The sequence below is a fragment of the Syngnathus floridae genome, chromosome 2, assembly GCF_059516105.1.
Source record: "Syngnathus floridae isolate MCC-2025c chromosome 2, RoL_Sflo_1.0, whole genome shotgun sequence".
In the NCBI taxonomy this organism is placed as follows: Eukaryota; Metazoa; Chordata; class Actinopteri; order Syngnathiformes; family Syngnathidae; genus Syngnathus; species Syngnathus floridae.
Window position 1 is genome coordinate 25,852,010 of NC_142414.1, and position 21,159 is coordinate 25,873,168.

At 38.7% G+C, this 21,159-nt stretch overlaps 1 protein-coding gene and 1 long non-coding RNA gene across 19 annotated transcripts in view; one reads left to right on the forward strand and one right to left on the reverse strand.

The window, feature by feature from the left end:
• Positions 1 to 21,159, reverse strand: part of LOC148402830 (uncharacterized) — a 46,102-nt gene that overhangs the window by 6,327 nt on the left and 18,616 nt on the right. For 8 of the 13 annotated variants that reach the window (XR_015855806.1, XR_015855809.1, XR_015855843.1 and 5 more), the window contains exons 5-6: positions 15,994 to 16,116; positions 8,040 to 8,119 (exon numbers count right to left, since the gene is read on the reverse strand). This is a non-coding gene — a long non-coding RNA (uncharacterized LOC148402830). Of the gene's footprint in view, positions 1 to 8,039; positions 8,120 to 15,993; positions 16,117 to 17,450; positions 17,647 to 21,159 lie in introns of all 13 variants that reach the window. The other 5 variants (XR_015855839.1, XR_015855838.1, XR_015855826.1 and 2 more) reach the window with 4 other exon arrangements.
• On the forward strand, positions 400 to 19,414 carry csf1b (colony stimulating factor 1b (macrophage)). 6 transcript variants are annotated; one of them, XM_088367815.1, is made up of 9 exons: positions 400 to 504; positions 9,539 to 9,658; positions 10,638 to 10,700; positions 12,056 to 12,226; positions 12,307 to 12,508; positions 12,582 to 12,718; positions 16,077 to 16,120; positions 16,195 to 16,232; positions 17,606 to 19,414. In XM_088367815.1, the coding sequence occupies exons 2-8, from the start codon at positions 9,566 to 9,568 to the stop codon at positions 16,229 to 16,231; spliced, it is 747 nt and encodes a 248-aa protein (XP_088223941.1). In that variant the 5' UTR covers positions 400 to 504; positions 9,539 to 9,565; the 3' UTR covers position 16,232; positions 17,606 to 19,414. The 6 variants fall into 6 exon arrangements, with proteins under 6 accessions (XP_088223941.1, XP_088223931.1, XP_088223911.1 ...); XM_088367805.1 differs by lacking the exon at positions 400 to 504 and adding an exon at positions 3,982 to 4,227; XM_088367785.1 differs by lacking the exon at positions 400 to 504 and adding an exon at positions 3,982 to 4,223.

Sequence of the window (21,159 nt, forward strand, 5' to 3'; positions counted from 1 at the left end):
TCAAGGAAATGTTTGTTGACTTCCCCTTTGAGTAAGGCGGGGATCTGTTAGTTTGTACTCAACTAGTACAACAATTATGACAAAAAATTGCATCAGTCAGTCTGCAAAACAAATATGCTGTATTGTGACTGATTCAAGCAGTCCTCAAAATGATTGGTTCTCCACTCTTCAAAAATGTAAAACCCTCTCAAAAAAGTAAAAAATGTAGGTTAAAAAAAAAAAAACTAGCAACCTTATCAGAATAGGGAGATATCCAAAAACATTCAGGCGTAGCCCAAAAAGAATATCTTAGCTGTGATTGTTATTTCTGGACAAATATGGATAGAATCGTTGGCCTGTGTTTTGAACTTGACATTCCTCTAGTAGAGCCACCCACAAAGGATACTTTATACTTCACGAAGAGCAAAGTGCTTTGGGATTTGTTCCTTTCTTCTTTTCTCTTCCTGTTCAAATGTGTGGTTTTCCTCACCGCCATCACCGGGTACTCACTCATGACAAATATCGGTAAAGTGCTCAACTGAGATCTGTTTATTATTATCTATTGTTTTTCCGACTCAAACTCTGCAAAGCCTTCGCTTCATGCACAAATGTGTGACTTTTGACATCGTGTACATTTCCAAGCCGCAGCTGCGATTACTTCCTGAAAAGCTCTCTCGCTGTCATTCACTCTCTCACTCTCTCCTTGGCAATCTCTCCGAAAGTATTTGACCCACCGTCACGACGTAAAAACTCAATGACTGCATCGTAAGTCACCTTTGGGTTCTCGTCGACTCAGAAAGGTGCAAATGGTCATAAAACAAACCATGCAACGCAAACCTTAACCCACGGTGATTGTTTTAGCCTTAAAAGCGAGAAGCTTAATGGTACCTCGTAAAATGTAAAAAATCTTAACTCAAGGCACATGCTGTGTTTAACGTTGATACTGTGACTTACTTAAACATTGCACCTGCTGGATAGCCAAAGAAGGTCTAAATACTTTTCTCCTACCAAAACGTTTGTCTACTTGGCTCAAAACCAAGTCGAGTGTAACAAGAAAATATATACGGAATTTTTACTCATTATGTCCGTTAGTCATGCCTTAAGACAAATGACGTGACTGCTCATGACACAATCTAACATTTCATAAATCACCGCAATAGCCCCTTTGTGTGAAACATATAAACGTATCCATATTGTCTAAACATAAGTCGAGCGAGTCATGTTGCCAGTGACCTAAAAATAAAAAAAATCACTTGATTTGAAAATAGTCAAAGTATACTTTGTATTTGTGAATCCGGGAAGTTATAGTCATGGTTGAATAAAACAGAAACACGCACATATTGTATACCCTTCTTAATTTTTTGGTCATACATCTGAACGGTAGCATCCAGTTGGGTCCCTCGGCTAACGCTATTAGCCGCTAGCCAGCTAAGTATCCAGCATAAAAACTGTACCATGACTGGAGAGAGAATGGACCTAAGCCAAAAGTCAAAACAAATAATCTAGTTAGGAAGTTTGCCATCCTATGTGGTCCGACCGATGAAAAAGTGAAGCTCCCTCCACTGTTGAAGTTGTCTACACCCGTCTAGCACAATGTGATACGGATGATAAAACGTTCAGGAATCTTTGAGCAGCATCAACACCGCCTATCTCCCGTCGCGTTTGCAGATGCCCACAGAGTTTTCAGTTCACTCTGTTATTCTTTCTCACCAAAATTTCATTGCGGTCAAATATGTGATAACAAAACTATTTGTGGAACAGAAGGGTGCCTGGCCCTTGATCATATTTTTTGCCCTGCAAGTTCAGATGTGGACAAGTATTTGAAAAGAAGGTTGCTTTCCACTGAGATAATTTCACAAACAGATGTTTGATTTTGTGATGCCGCATTCCCATCAAATCAGTGTTAAACAGGTTCTGGTGGAGCTAGCTTTATTAGCTTTGCAATTATAACTGGCATTCTTTTTTACTCGTTCGCTGCGAAAGGAGATCAAAAATACATTTGGATGGCAGTCGACAACCGATTATACGGATCTGAAATAGAAGCCGATATTTTCTTTATATTCGGCCCCTTCTCGCTCTGCTTCAACACAGATGAGATATCCACGTCCGGAAAGTTTGGTTTTAGCTAAAGGTGCTTCGACTCAACTGCAAACAAGACGATTGAGTCGAAGCACCTGTGGCTAAAGTTTTTGCCCTCTGGACCTGGAACAATGGTTATCGCAGAACTTATCTGGTTCGGTGAAACGAGAGACTCTTGTTTGGTGACGGAAAATCAACACGGTTTCACAATGTCGCAACGATTGTTTTGATCTGAAGTACGTAGGAGACAAAGCCCGGGCCCAAGCTACATCTACTGGTAAAGTTTCTCCGAAAACGAATATACCGCAAGAGCAAAAATCAAGTGATCACGAAGAATTAATCTCGAGTTCCAAGCGACTCGTTTCAATAAAAGCAATTCTTGCAGCTCTCAATAAACAACGGCTCAGTGTAGCTTTTCGGAGTTCTTGGAGGAGAACAAGTTGTTCTGCTGGCGGACTTTATTACTCATGTGGCCAATGAGATCTGGAAGACTGCGATTGGGAGGACTATGGGATTTAGGAGGTCGCTGATGCGTACCAACTGGTCAAGCGAAATAAGGCTTTGGTGGTTGTGGAAATTCTATTCCACCGGGTTCTTGGGAGGAGGAAGTCGTCATTTACACTACGGGGTTGGAGAGTAGCTGACCTTGACTTGGTACATTGTGAGTCAGCAGGGAGAGTACTCTGAAGACCTCTTTGAAGTCGTTTTTGGCCTTGAGGTAACTGATGTTGTTAAAAAGCTCCTCAGTTCAAGGGCTGTTAGCAGTTCCTGGATGTTGTGGTTGACTCGAGTGGTGGTTCCCCTTTTGAAGAAATAAAACCTGAGGCTGTTTTAACTCCTGGGAAATCAGGCTCCTCTGTTCTGTTGGCTTTGTCAAGCGGTAATCTTCAATTTGAGCTGAAATGGCTCGCGGCGGAGTATGAAGGTTTTGGAATAAAAAACATCACCTCGGAATCTCACATGGTCAGAATATAGTCCGGATGTCCTCCAGATCCTGCCAAATGGAGGACTGTAAGCAACTTAGGATCTTGTGACCAAAAAAAAAATGGAGCAGGAGAGATGAACAGGCAGACTGATGAAAGGTTTGCAGTCTTTTTGGAGTTTGTGGTCTTTTTGGAAAGCTGAGCCCCAAAAGGCGCTTCATTGATAGGTCAATGTAAGTTCCCAACCTTATCTATGGTCATGAACTGTGGGTCGTGACTGAAAGAACGATATTACAAAGGCAAGATGATGTCATAAATTTCCTCCATAGGGAGTAAGAGTAGAGATGGGGTTAAGAGTTGAGCTACTGCTCCTCCACATCGTGGGAATGCATCGGGACCCCACAGGAAGATGGATGGATGGATGGATGGATGGATGGATGGATGGATGGATGGATGGATGGATGGATGGATGGATGGATGGATGGATGGATGGATGGATGGATGGATGGATGGATGGATGGATGGATGGATGGATGGATGGATGGATGGATGGATGGATGGATGGATGGATGGATGGATGGATGGATGGATGGATGGATGGATGGATGGATGGATGGATGGATGGATGGATGGATGGATAACACTCACAAGCAAACTTATATATACCTAAATATTTTTTTCTGGAACAAAACAAATGGCCCCGCACCATTCATAGATTGACTGGTGAGGCTTCTACCACTTTTCTATTATCTTCAAAAGCAACTCTGTCCCCACACGAAAACCACCAGACCCTCTTGGCCATTTAATGTTCATTTTGGCCATGATGCATTCTATACAGTAAAAAGGCCGTTGGTAAATTTTACATGAAGATTTCCTTGCATCAACGAAAATGCATTTTATAGTCCACATACAGCAAAAACGATCGTGGCGGTCAGGGAAAAAAAACGAGATCTTGTCTGTGAGACGAGAGATGGGAGGTCTGTATAAGCGCTGTCAGCCCGCTGAGACGGTTAGTCTCGCTTTGGACTCTGCAAGAGGAGCACTTGAGCCAGTGCCTTCGAAGCGCGCCACATGACGACGTGCAAAAGTCCCCCAGCAGGAGAGTCCTTTCTGCGGAGTGAAACTCAATATATGAGAAGAATCGCTTTGCTTCAATGTGTGTGACAGAGGATTTGTTTCCCATTGTCAAACACATACCAGATGACCTTCCTTGTGCCAACCCTGACTCAGAGCAAGGCTAAGGTAGGTGAGAACTTATCGCTTCTCTCTTCCAATGCATTTGCATGTGGGCTGATGACTTGAATTGTATCTGATGTGTGATTAATGATACATGCAGGTCAAATGATCAATTGTATTACATTACTATCATTTTATTAGGTGGACTCTTGTGTCTTAGTTTGCAATCAAGAAGGGTTTTATTGCTATTCTGATGTTTTCCCTGCTTCATGAATCACATCAATTTTATCATTATTAAATTAATTATTATTATAATAATAATATTAATATGTTATCATCATTATTATTATTATTATTTATTTATTTTCAATTATGGCTGTCCATTCTAGCAAATACTTCACATCCAACTTGATAACTCATTGTTGCAGGGCATTTAAAGTTAAATAAATTTAAGACCGGAGACAAAGTAGGAAAGCCTCATCATCCCTTGTTGGTTATGGTGCTTAATAATACACAAATAACTAGAAGGAAATATGAAGTGGCTTGTGTTTGGCCCACGGTGGCTTTAAATCTTCGTCTTTTATGTCCTAATCCATCTCAGATGTCGGCCGGGCTTCAAATAAATTGTTTGTCTGCCACCCGTTTATTTACCCTTTTTGTTGCAAAAGCCAAATTAAATGCGATGGTCACGTGGCAGAAAATATTTGCGAGGAGAGTGTGTGTGAAGCACATGTGTTTGTCACCATGTTTTCATGATAAACTTGAGTGAAATGTAGTCCATCTGGCACCCATTTCACAGTCACACTTGCCAAAATGCATTTGGTAGTAGGCGTCATTGAGCACGAGGAAATACGTTTTTTTTTTCTTCTTCTTCTTCTTCACATTTTCTTACGGCAGTCTTGTGTATTTTGAAACCGTGCACCGTTTAGCATCACTCACTGACAGATTTCCAGCGAGGGGCACTCTGCAATTCTCATGAACTCACTCGTTGTTATTCAAGACAACTCGTCCATGTCAAAATATGTAATATTTCAAGTCAGAATCATTCGAAAATGACCCCAAAAAATGGTGCTAACATGCAATCATTCATTAAGGTGTAAATACTTAGAAAAGTGTCCAATACTGTTTTTAACAGATTTTTGAAAAACACTACTGAACAGTCTTCCTTTCACAACAAACACTGTTGCTATGGTTACCGTGACAAATGGAACGCTTTACAAAACGTAGTTACGTTACAGTCTATTGACTGCCAAAGTATGTTAGATAACAAGTTAATAATAACATTCAGCAGATAATAATAACCCTGTTTATTAAAAGGACATCCAGTTTTGCCATTTAACTCATTCATTGCCATTTCTGTTCAAATGAATTTTTGATGTCTATCACCGTCAATGGCAGTGAATGAGTTAATTTAAAGTGCATTTTTTTTTAACAGTGACATTTAAAAATAGTTTGATTTTATAGAAAATAAAGTAAAGACAAACTTTTGGACTTACAATAATTATGTTCATTATGTATATATATATATATATATATATATATATATATATTATACAAAAAAATATTTTTTTTTACTTGACATATTGTCACTGGCCCAACTTACCATTTTTATTCACATTTTTTTATAAATATAATGATTAAATTAAATTTAGGGACCTCCTGTAGTCACATGACTGACTGGGACTTTCTTTTTAAACTTGAATGCATACTGTGCATACTTTTTTAATGTAATATTATTAAAACTAGCTAACACTCGAGTGCACAGCATGAGCAACAAACGTTAATATTTTACTTTTAAGCTGACACACTCCATTGTGTTCACGTTGAGGAGTCAACATGCTGAACACGTCACATGTGACGTCACTCCCTCACACTGGAATGTGAAGTTGAAGACTGATACAATGCTTCGCTATGTTCAAACTGTAAATACCAGAATTTCTCTTTCTTGCGTCTTCCATAAAGCATTTGCAGCGTATCTTCAGTGGAGGATGATGATCTTTGGAATCATGTGGCCTACTGTTGTCTGATTACCGGACTCTAATCATGTTATTGACTTCATACGATGACGATCAATGAATCAACAAAGTTGAGGCATTTGCCGGCGGGTACCATATTGGTGATCCCTAAATTGAATGCCGTCGACAAGACCACACCGGGAGGAATGTTGGACTTTGAAAATGTAGCCTAGCCCAGGTCAACTTTAAAGTACGAGTGATGCATGGCAGGAGATTTCCTGGAAAACAAACTTGTGGCATGGGGATCATGCTTGGAAGAATATGACGTTTTGACGCATCTTTGGCTTCTTTGAACGATACTATAAATCTCATCTTTTATTAGTGCTGCAAAGGTACAGAGAGAGGCCGCTCTTGCACACTCTCTTGCTTTGTAAATAAAGAAGAGTCTGGTATAAAAAGCACATATGGTTCAGCTTGGTGATAAAAAAAAAAAAAAAAATCAACATTAAGTACACCTTGGTGATATCATAAATCTGATTTAAAAAAAAAAGAACCTAACACATGGCCGAGCATCACTTGAGCGTTCACAGCCCATCCGGAGCATATTTGCATGTTCTCATCCCTTCCATTCCTTTTTCTGTAACTGATTGCCCAGTTTTTCAAGGTTATTCTAACATAATGTGGATATATTGGCGGTAAAATAAATAGCATGCCAGAATTACTTTCCAAAGCAAATACTTCACTTGACAATATGTTTCTTATTGCGGTCAACCGTTGTCGTATCAACATTGCATAGTTTGAGATGGTTCTCATTCGGGGGATTTTGTCTAACTAGTTGCAGTAATTCATTTGACTTTGGGAAGGCAGATTTCTGATACAGGGATCTTTACTTTACATTAGTGATGAAAAATGAAGCTTCAAATTTACTTCATGAACCAGTTGCTGTATTTTTGCATACCTCTAGAGGGCACTCTGTTCAAGATTGGGCGAAAAGTATACTCACATATATACAACTTCTTAAATTCATTTATCTAAAAAAAATAGTAAAAAATAAAACTAATTCATGAAGCACATTTGAAGCTTCATTTTCACATCACTACTTTACATAAAAATTAGTAACGCAAGAAAACGTCAGAACATGAAACAATCTAACACGTCTGCCAATTGATCAACACAAAATAGACTCATTCTTCTGCCTTTAGACAAAATGACCCATTTAGAGTGTACTAATAAAACCTTTTCGACGTATTTGATCCCATTTCAAAGTCATCCATGAAGCATTCAGGGCCTAACTAAGTTTGTCAAAGGCCGCCTCAAACGCACAGAATTGTTATTAAATAAATGTCACGTAACCTAACTAAGGGAGTTCACTGGCAATGAAACGCAGTTCTTAAGGCAAGAAACACAACTTGGCTTTCATTCCATGAATTACCATAATTAAGTTCAGCCAATTCTCCTCAAAGACAAGAGCACAATGTCGCTTTTGATCAAACGCAGACGGTCATTTTCCGTCCTTACAACACACAAAAATGGAGTCGCCACACAAAAATAAAAACTTGAATGAAAGGTCATTTGATGTGCAACATGTTACGTAAAGTAAAGCAGACGAGTTTGTGTTGTTTTGTCCCATCTTGGATCGCGTGCAAGATTTGTTTTGCACTCACATGGTTTTTTTTTTTTTTTGACACAACCGCCGAGCTTTGTTGTAAAGGCTAGCATTGTGGCTTTTCGCAGAAATAAAAAAAAAAAAAAAATCTTTTTAGAGGTTTAATCTTCCTCCGCGGTTGAAATTAATCTCTCAAGGGGGAATTTTAGTTTTATCTAAACGACTAAAGATTTTTAGTAGTCGCCTATATGGGATGAAAGTCAAGCCAAAATATTTTTTTCATAGGAATAAGGAATAATAATAATAAAAAATCCAATTTACCGTTACGGTGAATGTCGTAACTAGTTGAAGCTTCACACGATTTTTCTCCGATGATCTCTTCTTGCGTTCCATCAGCTAGCCTGTTGTAAAATGGAACAAATATTAAGCGTTTCTCGGTTTGACTGTTTTGATTTCACTGGTGCTAGATCATATTTCAGGACCAACGTCTACATCTTATGAGACAAGTATTATGACAAGCATGTTGTGAGGCAAAACAACTGGTGAGCTGTTGTGATATGAAGAAAGTTCTTGTTAGTATAGGCCTCTTTGGCACGTGATTAGCTAGCTAGCTTGAGCTACGCCGTTGTCTTGCTGTGACTTTTCTTTTCATATAAAAACATTTTGGTAACAAAGAGGAGTTTCATCACAAGTCCCGTGATCCTTGGCATGAATAATTTCAGACACGCAGTGATCACAATAACCAAAGTTAGCATGGCTAATCGCTATTTAGCATCTTCTAAGAGCCGTACAGATGAGGACTGCGTCATCTTTTTTGTTTTACGATGAATAAATATTCCATAACACATTTCAAATGGACCACCATTTTAATTAAAAAAAGGGAAAATATAAAATGCCTTACTGTTGGTTCACATATGACAAACATGGCACAATAAATCAACGAAAATAAAAACGGCAACTGGCTCGGGAATTTCGTGGCGAGGCAGTTAGCAATGCTTTTGTTGAACAGTAAAACGCAAACACGATGCGCAAACTCACACAGAAGCTACTGTTGGCCAAATCCAAACGCATATGTTTACAAGACATTGCTGAAGTGGTTACTTGGTGGTTTTTGTGACAAGCCCCTCCACGCCCACAGTTTAAATTAAATAAAAACAGGAGAATCGTGGGAAACAATTTTACGCTACAGCCACATTCATGTAATGCAATTACTCTAACGAGCATGATACATTTGCAAACAATTTATACTGTCACTTTAAGTTTGTGGGAAACATATATTTTTTTAATGTTTGACTCACGGGAGAGCTTCACTTTCTTCTGCCCAATGTGTTCTCTGCAGCTTGTGAAGGTTGCTTGTTTCTCATTTAGTAGCCTGTTGGCCTTAGCATGGCTAGCTTTACTAGCACAGCAAAGAATTTGCAGGTGCTTTTCCTCTTTTTCCTTGACTCACTTTGTTTTCACCACCCATGTACTTAATCATGCTTGACGTACATGATTACAACTGCATGCGGTGCATTCCTGGAAGGCTTGTTTTTCTTGGAGGTCGGTATATCATTACAATTACGCGCAATTTTGTCTGAAAGAAAATGCATGCCGCGAACAATGGCGGGTCATTTGGAGTGACGGAACCATCTTTTATATCTTTACGAAACGTTCCCACAAATTGGAATACGTTAATGAAAACAGATGCATCCAGTTGCTTTTTTTTTTCATGTGGGGGAACTTTCATTTTTGTCCAAGGGCTTTCATACATCATGCAAGCACATGAATTTGATGTTTTCAATTCATGTTTACAAATATCAAATGTTTGATTTTGTCAGTTGCAGGTAAAGTGTCTGTGTGTGCTTATGTTCCTGAGCTTCCCGCTGTCCATGGCTGAGGTCCCTGGACCATGCAGGCACTCCATAACTAAGGACCACCTGCTGACACTCAAACATCTGGTAGGTGTTTTCAGAACCTTAAAGTCAGGGAATTTGTGCGCAAGGGCCCCACGCACAAAGGGATCCATTTTATAAAGATCGTTATTGGGAGAAAAAATAAATAGCATGAATTAAAAATGAAGAAAAATGCTGTAAAAGGTCAGTAATGACGTTGCGTTGATCAAATTAAGACTCATTGGCAGAAAGTATGGACATGATGCTTTTGGTGCACGCAAATGCAGCAGATGGAGAGATAGAAAAGGGAAAGGAATCTAAAAAATAACATTAGAACGGAACTTAATAATGAATGGATCCTTTGGTGATGGTTTCACAGCGGTTACATTTAACAGCACAAATAAATTCCTTCACACACCTCGGCCAACACTCGAGCCGGCAGTGCAGCTCCACCACAAACCTCTGAATTTGAAACACCGCTGAGCTATAATGAGGAGCGGAAAGAAAGCCAATCAGATGACACACGATTGTTTGTGCAATAAAATCTAGCAGAATCAAACAAAGGAGCTTGTCGAATGAGAAATCGTTAACATGTGAAAATAAAAAATGGAAGAAGATAAAGCATCTAAAAAGAAGAGGGGAAATAAATCCTCTTTTTTTTTATCTATTCTGAGACGGGCTGTTGTTGAGTGAAAAATAGAATCCCGCCAAGCGCCGGAAATGCATGTGACTCTCGCAACCAGTGTGGGAGACTTGAGAGAGAGATCTGGTTTTAATACTCAACTTTGGGACCCATAAAGTTGGTCACAATCAAGCAAGTGTCAACCGACTCCATTTCAAACATGCTCATTAGTAATTATTGATGATACCCATGCTGATAATCATTTAAAAATGTAATTAATGACACAAGGGTGGTAGTACTTTTTCTTTTAACTCGATTAGTGTTGGGAGGAGTGGAAGGAATGGAAGTTTTTTTTCTTTTAAACAAACTGCTTAAATACTTGAGTGGTAAAAATATTGTTGTGTCGCCACTTTGTCTCTACAGATGGATAACCAATTGAGGAGCGGGTGCTCGATAACCTACACATTCATAGAACAGAAATCTTTGGTAAGGTACTGTTTTTATTTTATGTGGAGGCTTGTTGAAATGGGTATTTGACCAAATCAACATTACAATGTTTTTTTAATCCTAGCAGAGAAATATCAACATGTCAGTCGAGCAAGTAAACACCCGTTAAAATAATTCAGAGATACTAATTTCATTAGCCAGAATAAATTTCCTCGATTCCAGGGATAGGGAAATCTGGTCCCACGGGAGCTATATCCTGCCTGTTTTCCAAGTCTTCCGACAGCAACATCCAATTCAAATGATCATGGTCGTTTCAGGTTTCGACAGAACTCTCTGATTGTTTGGATCAGGGGTGTTACAGCAGGAAGACACATAAAACATGCAGGATACAGCTCTTGTGGGATCAGGCTTCCTAACCCTTGCTCGATTCAGTCAAGAGATTGGAGACTCTCTTGAGAAAATTCTTTACTCTGATTTCAATGTCAATGTTGAATTGAGCAAAATGAAGTCATACTAGATGTCTGTGTGGATGTAGCTTAACTTCCCAGAAAGGACACCACAGTGTTCTATCCTGTCCTGTCCAGTCCTGTCCTGTCCTGTCTTATCCCGTCCTGTCCCGTCCTGTCCTATCCTATCCTATCCGATCCTGTCCTGTCCTGTCCTATCCCGTCCTGTCCCGTCCCATCCCGTCCTATCCCATCCCGTCCTGTCCTATCCTGTCCTGTCCCGTCCTATCCTGTCCTGCCCGGTCCTATCCCATCCTATCCTGTCCTATCCTGTCCTGCCCGGTCCTATCCCGTCCCGTCCTGTACTGTCCTATCTTATCCCATCCCGTCCCATCCCGTCCCATCCCGTCCCATCCCATCCCATCCCATCCCATCCCATCCCATCCTATCCTATCCTATCCTATCCTATCCTATCCTATCCTATCCTATCCTATCCTATCCTATCCCATCCCATTCCATCCCATCCCATCCTATCCTATCCTATCCTATCCTATCCCATCCCATCCCATCCTGTCCCGTCCCGTCCCGTCCCATTCTATCCTATCCTATCCTATCCTATCCCATCCCATCCCATCCCGTCCTATCCCGTCCCATCCCATCCTATCCCATCCCATCCCATCTCATCCTGTTCCATCTGGTCCTATCCTATCCTATCCTATCCTATCCTATCCTATCCTATCCTATCCTATCCTATCCTATCCTATCCTACTGAGGCCGCAAATTAGTTGAGATTTAATCATGAGGCAACATTTGGTCTTGATCGCTTCAAGATGATTTTTTTTTCATACAACGGACAGACCTTATTTACACTTACTCCTGCAATTAGGCCCATCCTTCATTTTAATAGTCCTCCTCCCTGACAGTGTTCATTCGATTCTCCACCAACAGAGCAAGTGTTGCTTTGTGAAAGCTGCCTTACCCTGGATATTGGAGCTCCTCACCACCCACTTCAAATACAACAGGGGTTCGGTCAACTATCGCTACGTTCAGTCTTTGAGAGCTCTCATCCTCAACATCTACTCGCAAAAATGTATTCCTCAGATCAACGAGGAGGTTGAGGTGAGTCACACTAGAACATGCATCACAAAAAAAACTTGGAGGAACCAATCTCAGAAACCATGCAACGGTTCCTGTTCCAGGACAAGCCCGAGGGTTTTGAAGTGCTTTATAGAGGGTCTCCCACAGAGGCGCTGCAGAGAGCTTCGAGGGTGCTCTCTGTATATTTGGAGTTGGTAACAAAGAGCGACACGCCGCTGGACTGGAATTGCCAGTACGAATACTCCAAGATGTTCGGCTCCAGCACGGAGCAACCGCAAGGGTCTTCCACGGAAGCCTGCACAGGTGGGATCATTGATCTTTTCGGGGCTTCTCCCAAATTACTCGGAGATCACAGATTGTGTGTAATCTTCTACAGACAGTTATGTTACGAGGTCAGTGAAGGCTTCTCAGAGAAGACCACTGAGAGACCTGTACAAGCTCGGCTTCATCATCACCTCCATCTTCGGAGCACTACTGCTCATATTTACTCTCGTCTGTCTAATCACACAAAAGGTACCGGTGCTTCTCTTTTGCTAACCCGAATCTTCTGTTTCGCTCCCATCGGCAACGTGACCCTCTCGTGCCTAGGCGTGTCGGTTGCGCTCGTTGACAAAGGCCCGTTGAGGAATGCAGCGGAGCAATTACACAGTGCATTCCATATTAAGGGCTTTTCGGAGACGGCTCATTTAAGATAACGTGTACCATGCTACAACAGAGCCCGTGGTCCTCAAACGCCTGAATGTGCTTTCATCTTTTGCTAAAACCGGAGAATCACAACTTAGTCATGGTCTTACAAAATGGAATGGAAGCGGTGGAAGCTGTGTCGTCAAATGAAAGAAAATCTGCAGCTGCAGTCAATTTATATTTTGTTTTTTGGAGATAGGCGGCGAAGAACGAGAACATGTAATTACACGAAACGATACGGGATCTGGATGGAGGGTAAAAAGACACAGAATGTTCTCAAACATTTTATGGTCAAGGTGTAGGAGATTGCGCTGGTCAGTTTGTCAAGTTGAGTAAGCTCTCGCGCTTGCTCTTATTGTTCCCTGGAGGGTTTGGGGGGGAGGGTTGAAATCAGTCTTTTGCATTTGCGTTCTGCGTCTGGCAGTGTTGTTTTTGGCAGCCGTTTTAGTTTTTATCTTTTGAACAAAAGCGATTATTATTCCCAGCCATCTCTATTTACTCCAGTTTTATCACATTTTTTAATTTTTTTTTAATATTATTATTATATAATTTATTTATTTCTATTTAAATTATTTTTAATGAATGATCATTTATTACATGAGATTTATAATGAGTCATAATTTGTGTAATAATAGTTCCAATAACTATCAAACAAGCCAGACAAAAATATGAGTGCCCAAAATAAAAAATCCATGTGATTTTTTATTTTGGCAATCATATTTTGAATCATAAAAAACCCATGTGATTTTTTATTTTGGCAATCATATTGTTGTCTGGCTTGTTTGATAGTTGAGGTCGTTATTGGAACTATTATTACACAAATTATGACTCATTATAAATCTCATGTAATAAATTATTATTACGTAAAAATAATAATTTAAATACAAATAAATACATGGATTTTTTTATCACTTTGTTGTTAAAGGTTGGTTCTTTTATACATGAACTACACGATGGAAAATGAAATATATTAAGAGCACAACATTTTGCACGTATTTTGTCCATATTTAAAATATCATTTTTGTCATCCACCGATCAAATTTTGCGTGCCCCCTCCTTCATTTCAACTCTTGTTCGACAGCTTGGATTCATGAGTCGAAAATCATCTTAACTAATTTCATTCCGATATAATTAAGACTTCATCGTACAGCTGTGTACATACTTCTTCCGAGGAATGTTGTCAAATTAGATTTACTTGATCCCATGGCCGCACAAGTATTTACTGACCCAAAAAATCAAATCCTCTGACTGTTGCCTGTTATTGACATGTGGCAGTTATTTCACAATAATAAAAGATTGAAAAATGAAAGAACATTCGGGGCATATTTTGGCTTGATTCCATCCTCCCTACTTCCACAATCCCATCTGCAGCCCCGCTTGAGACTCTTTGAATGATGTTTGGAGCGAAAGTTCACCTTGCGACTCCCGTACGCAAACGTATGGTCAGAATTCACTTTGACGTGCTTCCACTAAAATATTGCAGCCTAATTACGAGTTCCCGTCTTTTATCACGGCTTGGCTTTAAATCATCAGTGAGATATGTCAAGTCTGACCAACGCGACCTTCAAAACATATTGCTATCGCTTTACTGCAGGCAAACCCAGGACAGCGTGAAAATCCAAACATATGGATCATTTTAGAATCGAAATCGAGCCAAAGAAACAACGGCTTTGACTCGCCCGTCTTTCCCAGCAGGCTCACCTAGGCTGGAACCCGGGGGCCGACAAGAATTATGCATTAACTAACTCCGTTTTCTCTCGACTACTTTCTTGGCATGAGTTAACCAGCCTGCAGGTGATTTTGTGTTTCAATCAAAAGGTCTTTATCGTTTTATATTATTCTGTCACGTATTGAACTTTCTGTTGGTCACTGCTCCGGGACAAGATGAAGCCCGCTCCAGCTTCTGACTGGGATTCAATTCCACATTATTGTCATGTCTGGGTGGGGTTGGGGATCCAAGTGAAAAAAAAATCACAGACAGTGGCCATTATTCTGCCATATGTTTGTTTTTGAATCAGATTTTGAGCAAAATGGGATTATAAAAAGTATCACGAGTGAATGTTTTGATTGGTTTCATTTATCAGAGTTAATGATGTGTCCTGATCTTTTTGTCAATGTAGAAAATGGAGTCATTTGATGACTAGCCGCGTACGCTTTTGCACATTTGTATCGAAACAATAACATTCCAAAGAGATGATACAAGACTTCAAACAACCGATTGATTTTTTTGGTTGCTCTTGTTATTTTGCTTCATCAACAAGCCGCAAGACAAACATCACCACTCGTGTTCAGTCATTATCCTAAAAAAGCCTTGTTATTGTTGCCTGAGGGCTTGTTTGTTTTTTATGTGTGTTTATGGCTCCCCTAATGACTCTACAAAAGTAAATATTTTGCACCCCCTCCCCGCTGTAACCTTTATTTAGGTACGCTCATGAGCTGTAATATATAGAGACATAACTTAGTGTCTTGTATCATTTCTAAATATTGGGCAATAAAATAATTTGGCAAAGCTCACGCTCAATGCTCAACAAAATAATTTGCGTGTCTGTGTGCATGAGAACAAGAGAAAGAAAGTCTCAAAAGTCATGAAAAGGATTATTTACTGCCTATTATCTTTCTCTCCCTCCCTCAGACACACTCAATGAATTGAAAATGACATCTTTATCTTTGCTTTAATGAAAGATGGTGTGGTGGAAATCTAGCCAGTAGTCATAGCCCCTGATTTACATCCGATGAAAACTGTCTACCACACCCTAGTTCAAGTGTCAAGTGTTCAAGTATACAAAAAAAATCTCGCCAAGATAATTAATCTTGAATTGTTTTCCACCATTGATATGACTTATAAGTTGCAACTATTTCTATATATGCACACACACACACTAAATCTTGATAAATGTGGGAAAATGTCTTCTAATTTGATGAAGCCAAGGTTGAAGATGATTTTGGAACTGCCACGGATTTTTGCAACCAGATGATCGAACTTGTTTACCTTTTTATCTTCTGGCAGAAATATTTATTTATTTTCTCCCCGAGTTGAATTGCACAATGGTGAGAAAAGTTATAAATGATTTGAACTGGGGGTGTGTAGACTTTTTTTGACTTACCGTATGTTTGATTTTAATGAGGTGGTTGTCTGCGTTGTATCGAAAGTCGTCGCATTCGACTAATGATGTCCTTTTCATCACAGAGAAGCCACGTTCGTCACAGATTGGCATCTTGTATGACTTCTAGGTAAGAAGAACACAATGCACAGTGACTTGATTAGATTTTGCTTCTCCCCATTCATCTTGTCATTTTATTTAAAGCAGAGAGCAGCAAGACACAGAGATGGCGCTACAATAATGTAAGTAAATATGATTCCTACGATAAGACATTTACAGTGATCCCTCGCTACTTCGCGTTTCGTTTATCGCGGCTTCGCTACATCGCGGATTTTTTTTTCCACGTTAAAAAACGATTTAAAAGTCAAAATAAAACTTCTAAATTGAGGAAACATGTGTCTAACCTTTAGAACAAATGTCCAAATGTTTGTTTACATTTCTTTAGAAGTCCGTTTTCGCGTGTTAGCACGATCGCGAATTAGCATCTTTCCGCTAACTCGTTAGCCTGCCCAATATTTTTTGTTTTTGCGGATTTCACTTCTCGCGGGTGGTTTTTGGAAGCAATTATCCGCGATAAACTAGGGATTACTGTATATGCATATCTTAAACGAGTGGGAAAACACGAGTTTTACAATTTAATATTGAGTTGTTAAAGTAGTTTGCGGGCATTTTTGAGAACACATTTTCTGTAATGGAGTTGGAATGATGGCAGAGACACGTTCCAGTGTGTCAGAACCCACTATCCTAATTTTCCTCTATGGATTTGATAGCGAACAATAAAATTCTCTCTGTCTTACACATAATCGTCGGCTTTCATCCCTCCCTCTCCACCTAGTTGGCGTTTTTTTCCTAACCAGCTCCATAAATCTTCTATTTGGTCTTTCCTGTTTCCTAGCTGCATTGCCAGCATCCTTTCGAGAGCAATAACTAATTATGTTGATTTGTAATACTGATTTAAAAACTGAAATATTGACTTTGAAAGCTGCTGATGAGACGCAGGAATTTACCACTGACCAAGCCTGATCCAAAAGCAACATGTCATCCTGTCAGACATTTGAGCCAAATACTTCAGAACAGTGGTCCCCGGCTACCGGGCCAAAGACCGAATGGCTGGCGGCCATTTTGGACCACGCTGCGGCAGACCACACAGTTAAAAGAATAATAATAATAGTAAAACAAAACGTTTACGGTTTATTTATTACCCGAGGCTGAAAAGTATTTTATTTTGAAAAATTACTGGGTTCGATCGTATATGACGGACACTTGATGCATGACTAGATGCTAACTGCTTCTGTCGCTAAAGCACAAGCTAGCAAAAAAAGGTTTTAAAAAAAACACATTTGGAAAGTTTTAAAGGGGGAAAAGGCCCAATAAAGAAAAGTGTATTTTCACCCATAATAGGGGAGGATAAAAGTTTGAAAGTATAACGGGAGTGGTACAGGAATGCTTTGGCTATGCACCTCACCCTCGTACATCAACGCAGAAGTATGTCTCTGGCAGAAATCATTTTCCAACACCTGAAGATCTTAAATTGTCAAACAGCGCAGGGCATGCGATGCTTCTTCAGTGTGATCTATAGCTGCCAGGTTGATTTTTTTTTTTTTTGTATTTGCAGTTTTGTCAGCCCGCAGCGGCAGATCGAGCCCTCGTGAGGACCTGCGGTTGATTCACAAAGAACAAACAACATTTCATTGCAGTAAATCTGCCGCGCTGACTAATTTAACTGAACGTTTCCCTTTGACGGGGGAACAATGACGGACATTTGTTGAAGAAAAAAATTCTGCGTATATTATGTGTATGCATCCTATTACAAATACATTTCAAGCCCACTAAAAGTATTTCTCCACTACACACGCTGACTAACGTATCTCTGTTTATCGTCTAATCAATTGTTTGTATTGTTGTTCAAAAAAGTTATTTATTAGTTTGATTCTATACAATTTCTGTATAATAAATGCAAATCCATATTGTACATTTTATTTACAAATCCATCATGTCTATTTGTATTGAGAAGAACTCATGATTCGCTTCAAGCCTAATTTTTGTTTGACTTCATTTTCTATGAGAAGTCCAAAAGACAAAGCTTACTGTATATAATTCGATACGATAAGTCCTTGCTCGGTAGCGTACCACATAGCTCATCAATTTTTGGCCGGGATATTGAGGACAAACGATTCCAGCTGTACAGAAGAAACTGTCAAGTTGCTTTTGACAAACCCTGGAGAACATTTTGTTTTTGGGTTAGAAACACTCATTTCCAAATTTAAAAAAAAAAGAGTTCCATACAACGAAAGTTCAGTTTTAACAGCTTGACAGGATTTGATAGGAAAATGTGTTTGTACAAGCATGAAATTTTACTAAATAGTGCAATGAGTGAAAATTACTGAAAGGCGGAATAGACGTGTTGTACAAGTGTCGCAATTGCATTCCCAAACGTTGTGTTGACTTGGTCTGTTTATTTATTTATTTTAAAAATTCAGCCACAAAGATTAGAATGAATCACTATGCATCACAACTGAACTGGAACATTCTTACATACGTGTAATACGGGAAAATATGTTTTTAGCTTCTACAAAAAAGCCAACACGTGCATTATAATATGATCTACAACACCACTTTATCACTTTTGGCAATTTTCCAACACACAATCAATCACACCACATCGCTCATGAACTTTCTCCCAAAACTGAAACGTTTAGATATTTCCTTTTTCCTCATTGCTTTTTCTCTAATTATAATAACAGTTCTGCCTCAAATACAAACACGTGCGATCGGTTGCACCTGATTCAAATGTATTTAACAGACATATTTTGTGATTTCTAAGTAGAAGCTGGGGAAATGCCCTCGATTAACCATGAATCACATTTTACTCATGTGCAACCAATGGACGTGATCAAATTATGGCATGTGATACAACGAAGCTACATCTTCCCTTCAGGTGTACATAATCAAAAAAACCAGCCCAAAAAGAATTAAAATAATCAAAAGCGTACTGGTAGTCACTTTGAATTAAATAAATAAATAAGTATATAAATAAATACCTGCAACTAAGAGGTAATATCAAAAATATATTTTTTCCACTTGCAGTGAAATTGGATGAAAGTAGCCCAAAAAAAGAATCAAAATAATCAAAAGCGCACTGGTAGTCACTTTGAATAAAATCAATAAATTAATGAATCTAAATAAATAAATAAATACCTGCAACTAAGAGGTAATATCAAAAATATTTTTTTTCCACTTGCAGTGAAATTGGATGAAAAGCTACTTCAGAAATTCTCTGCTTAAAAAGACAGAAACCTTTAACAAACTGTACTGGTTAAACAAAAATGGAAAAAAAAAAATTTCCAGTATGATTCAGAGCTTTTTTTTTTCCAAGTGTGCATCATCCAGACCAAAAAATAAAAATAAAAAATCACGTCCTCAATTTGACTTGCTTACTTTTTTTTTTTACATGGTGCCACATGATGGAAGCAAAGCTCACACACGCAAACAAGATGTAGGCCGAGCCTGACCACAGCAAAAAAAAAAAAAAATGTCACCACTCTTGGTGATTTATTCATTGTGAATGACTTCTATGACTGTCATAAAGGATCCCCACTGTGCAGCCTGCATGAGACACTGGAGAATATACAGCTGCGGCATTTCCTGTTGTCGGATTCTGGAATGTTCCGTTCAATGGATCAATAATAGAAACCCTGAAGGAATGTGCCTTGGTGAATCACTGACCCTGGTCCCCACAAACTATTCCAAAAAATGACTTTGCTTTTTTATGGTTTCTTAAATGTAGATCAAACTCGAGCTCACACTAAGTGAACTTCCTTAAGTTTGAATATTTTTGTTATGTCAATAAACACTACATTTTGGATAAAATTTTACAATATCATGTCATTTTTAAGCTTGTGAAAGATATTTGAGCAGGTAACTTGAGTGCCAAACAATTAACTGATTAATAATGAATGTCACTGATTAATTAAAGCCCTAAAAGCTACACACTAATGTTAATAATTCATATTAATTAATGAATACCTACAAGCAGATGTACGTATACTATATCCTATTAGTTTTTTAAGCAAGATAATAAATAATAAATAATAATAACTTGAGTTTATACAATACTATGAAGCTCTTCATTTAGTTTTGATGTTTTGATAATAATAATAATAATAATAATAACTTGAGTTTATACAATACTATGAAGCTCTTCATTTAATCAAACCAAAGCTCAGCATGGAGTTTTAATGTCTCTTGGTTTGGTTAAAAAAAACAAAAACAAAAACAAAGTAAGGACTTAAGAACAAAATGTTTTCGAAGCTCTATTTAGCTGGGATTCATTAGTCATTGGTGGGAGAACCTCAGGGAGCATCACGCATTAATATTTGGACTGTCACTTGACAAATATTTTCTCTTTTCAGTGCTGTGATGTCTTTTTACGTATCTATTCTTTGTAAGCATGGAATTTAATGTTAATATTGTCCCCTCTTCGCCATAAAATATTTTCAACATGAATTCTTTTTTATTATTATTTTTAAATCAAGCGGCCACTCATGTCCGCAGTAGTCATGGCTTTCTGTGAATATGTAAGATTTGTGTTTAAGGATGAAGCCGTTCAGATATTGGAAATATACAGATTTAAAATTAAGTCAGGATTTTGTGAGTAAATTAAGATGAGATTCACCTTTCCTACTTTGTCATTTAGTTTTTTTTGCTGGTGGGCTGAGATTTTTCTTGCACAAAATGGGTGCCTTATCTCGATAAAGTTTGGAAACAATGTCGTAATAAACTAACCTCGCAAAGCAGGTTGGATTCGTAAACATACTGGAATGTTCGACTATTTTGCCAAGTGTCGTGCTGATATGATTCTGGATCACTCCGTGTATTTAGAAGCAATATAGACGAAAGGGCGATTTCATTGGTTTGCACGTTTCGCAAGCAGTCTGGAACAATAAAATATACCATAAATAATCAATAAAAAATGTTCTTTGATAAAAGCCAAGCACTGGAGCTGTTTTCAAAGACACTGGCACAAGCTAGCACCATTTACTTTAGCATCATGCTTAGTTGTGTATTTACTGTTCTTGGTCTCGGTTTTGGTCGAATGAATGTTCCCCCAAAAATGCGATATTTATATTCTTGCGTGACTTATTGCGGTAATCTCTTTAGTGAAACAAA

Excerpts from the sequence above, each read along its gene's own strand:
- csf1b (XM_088367785.1), top strand. The coding sequence starts at position 4,182 with ATGACCTTCCTTGTGCCAACCCTGACTCAGAGCAAGGCTAAG. Across the intron at positions 9,659-10,637 it reads TGCTGACACTCAAACATCTG|ATGGATAACCAATTGAGGAG; the intron begins GTAGGTGTTTTC and ends TTGTCTCTACAG. Across the intron at positions 12,719-16,076 it reads TCTGTCTAATCACACAAAAG|AGAAGCCACGTTCGTCACAG; the intron begins GTACCGGTGCTT and ends TTTTCATCACAG.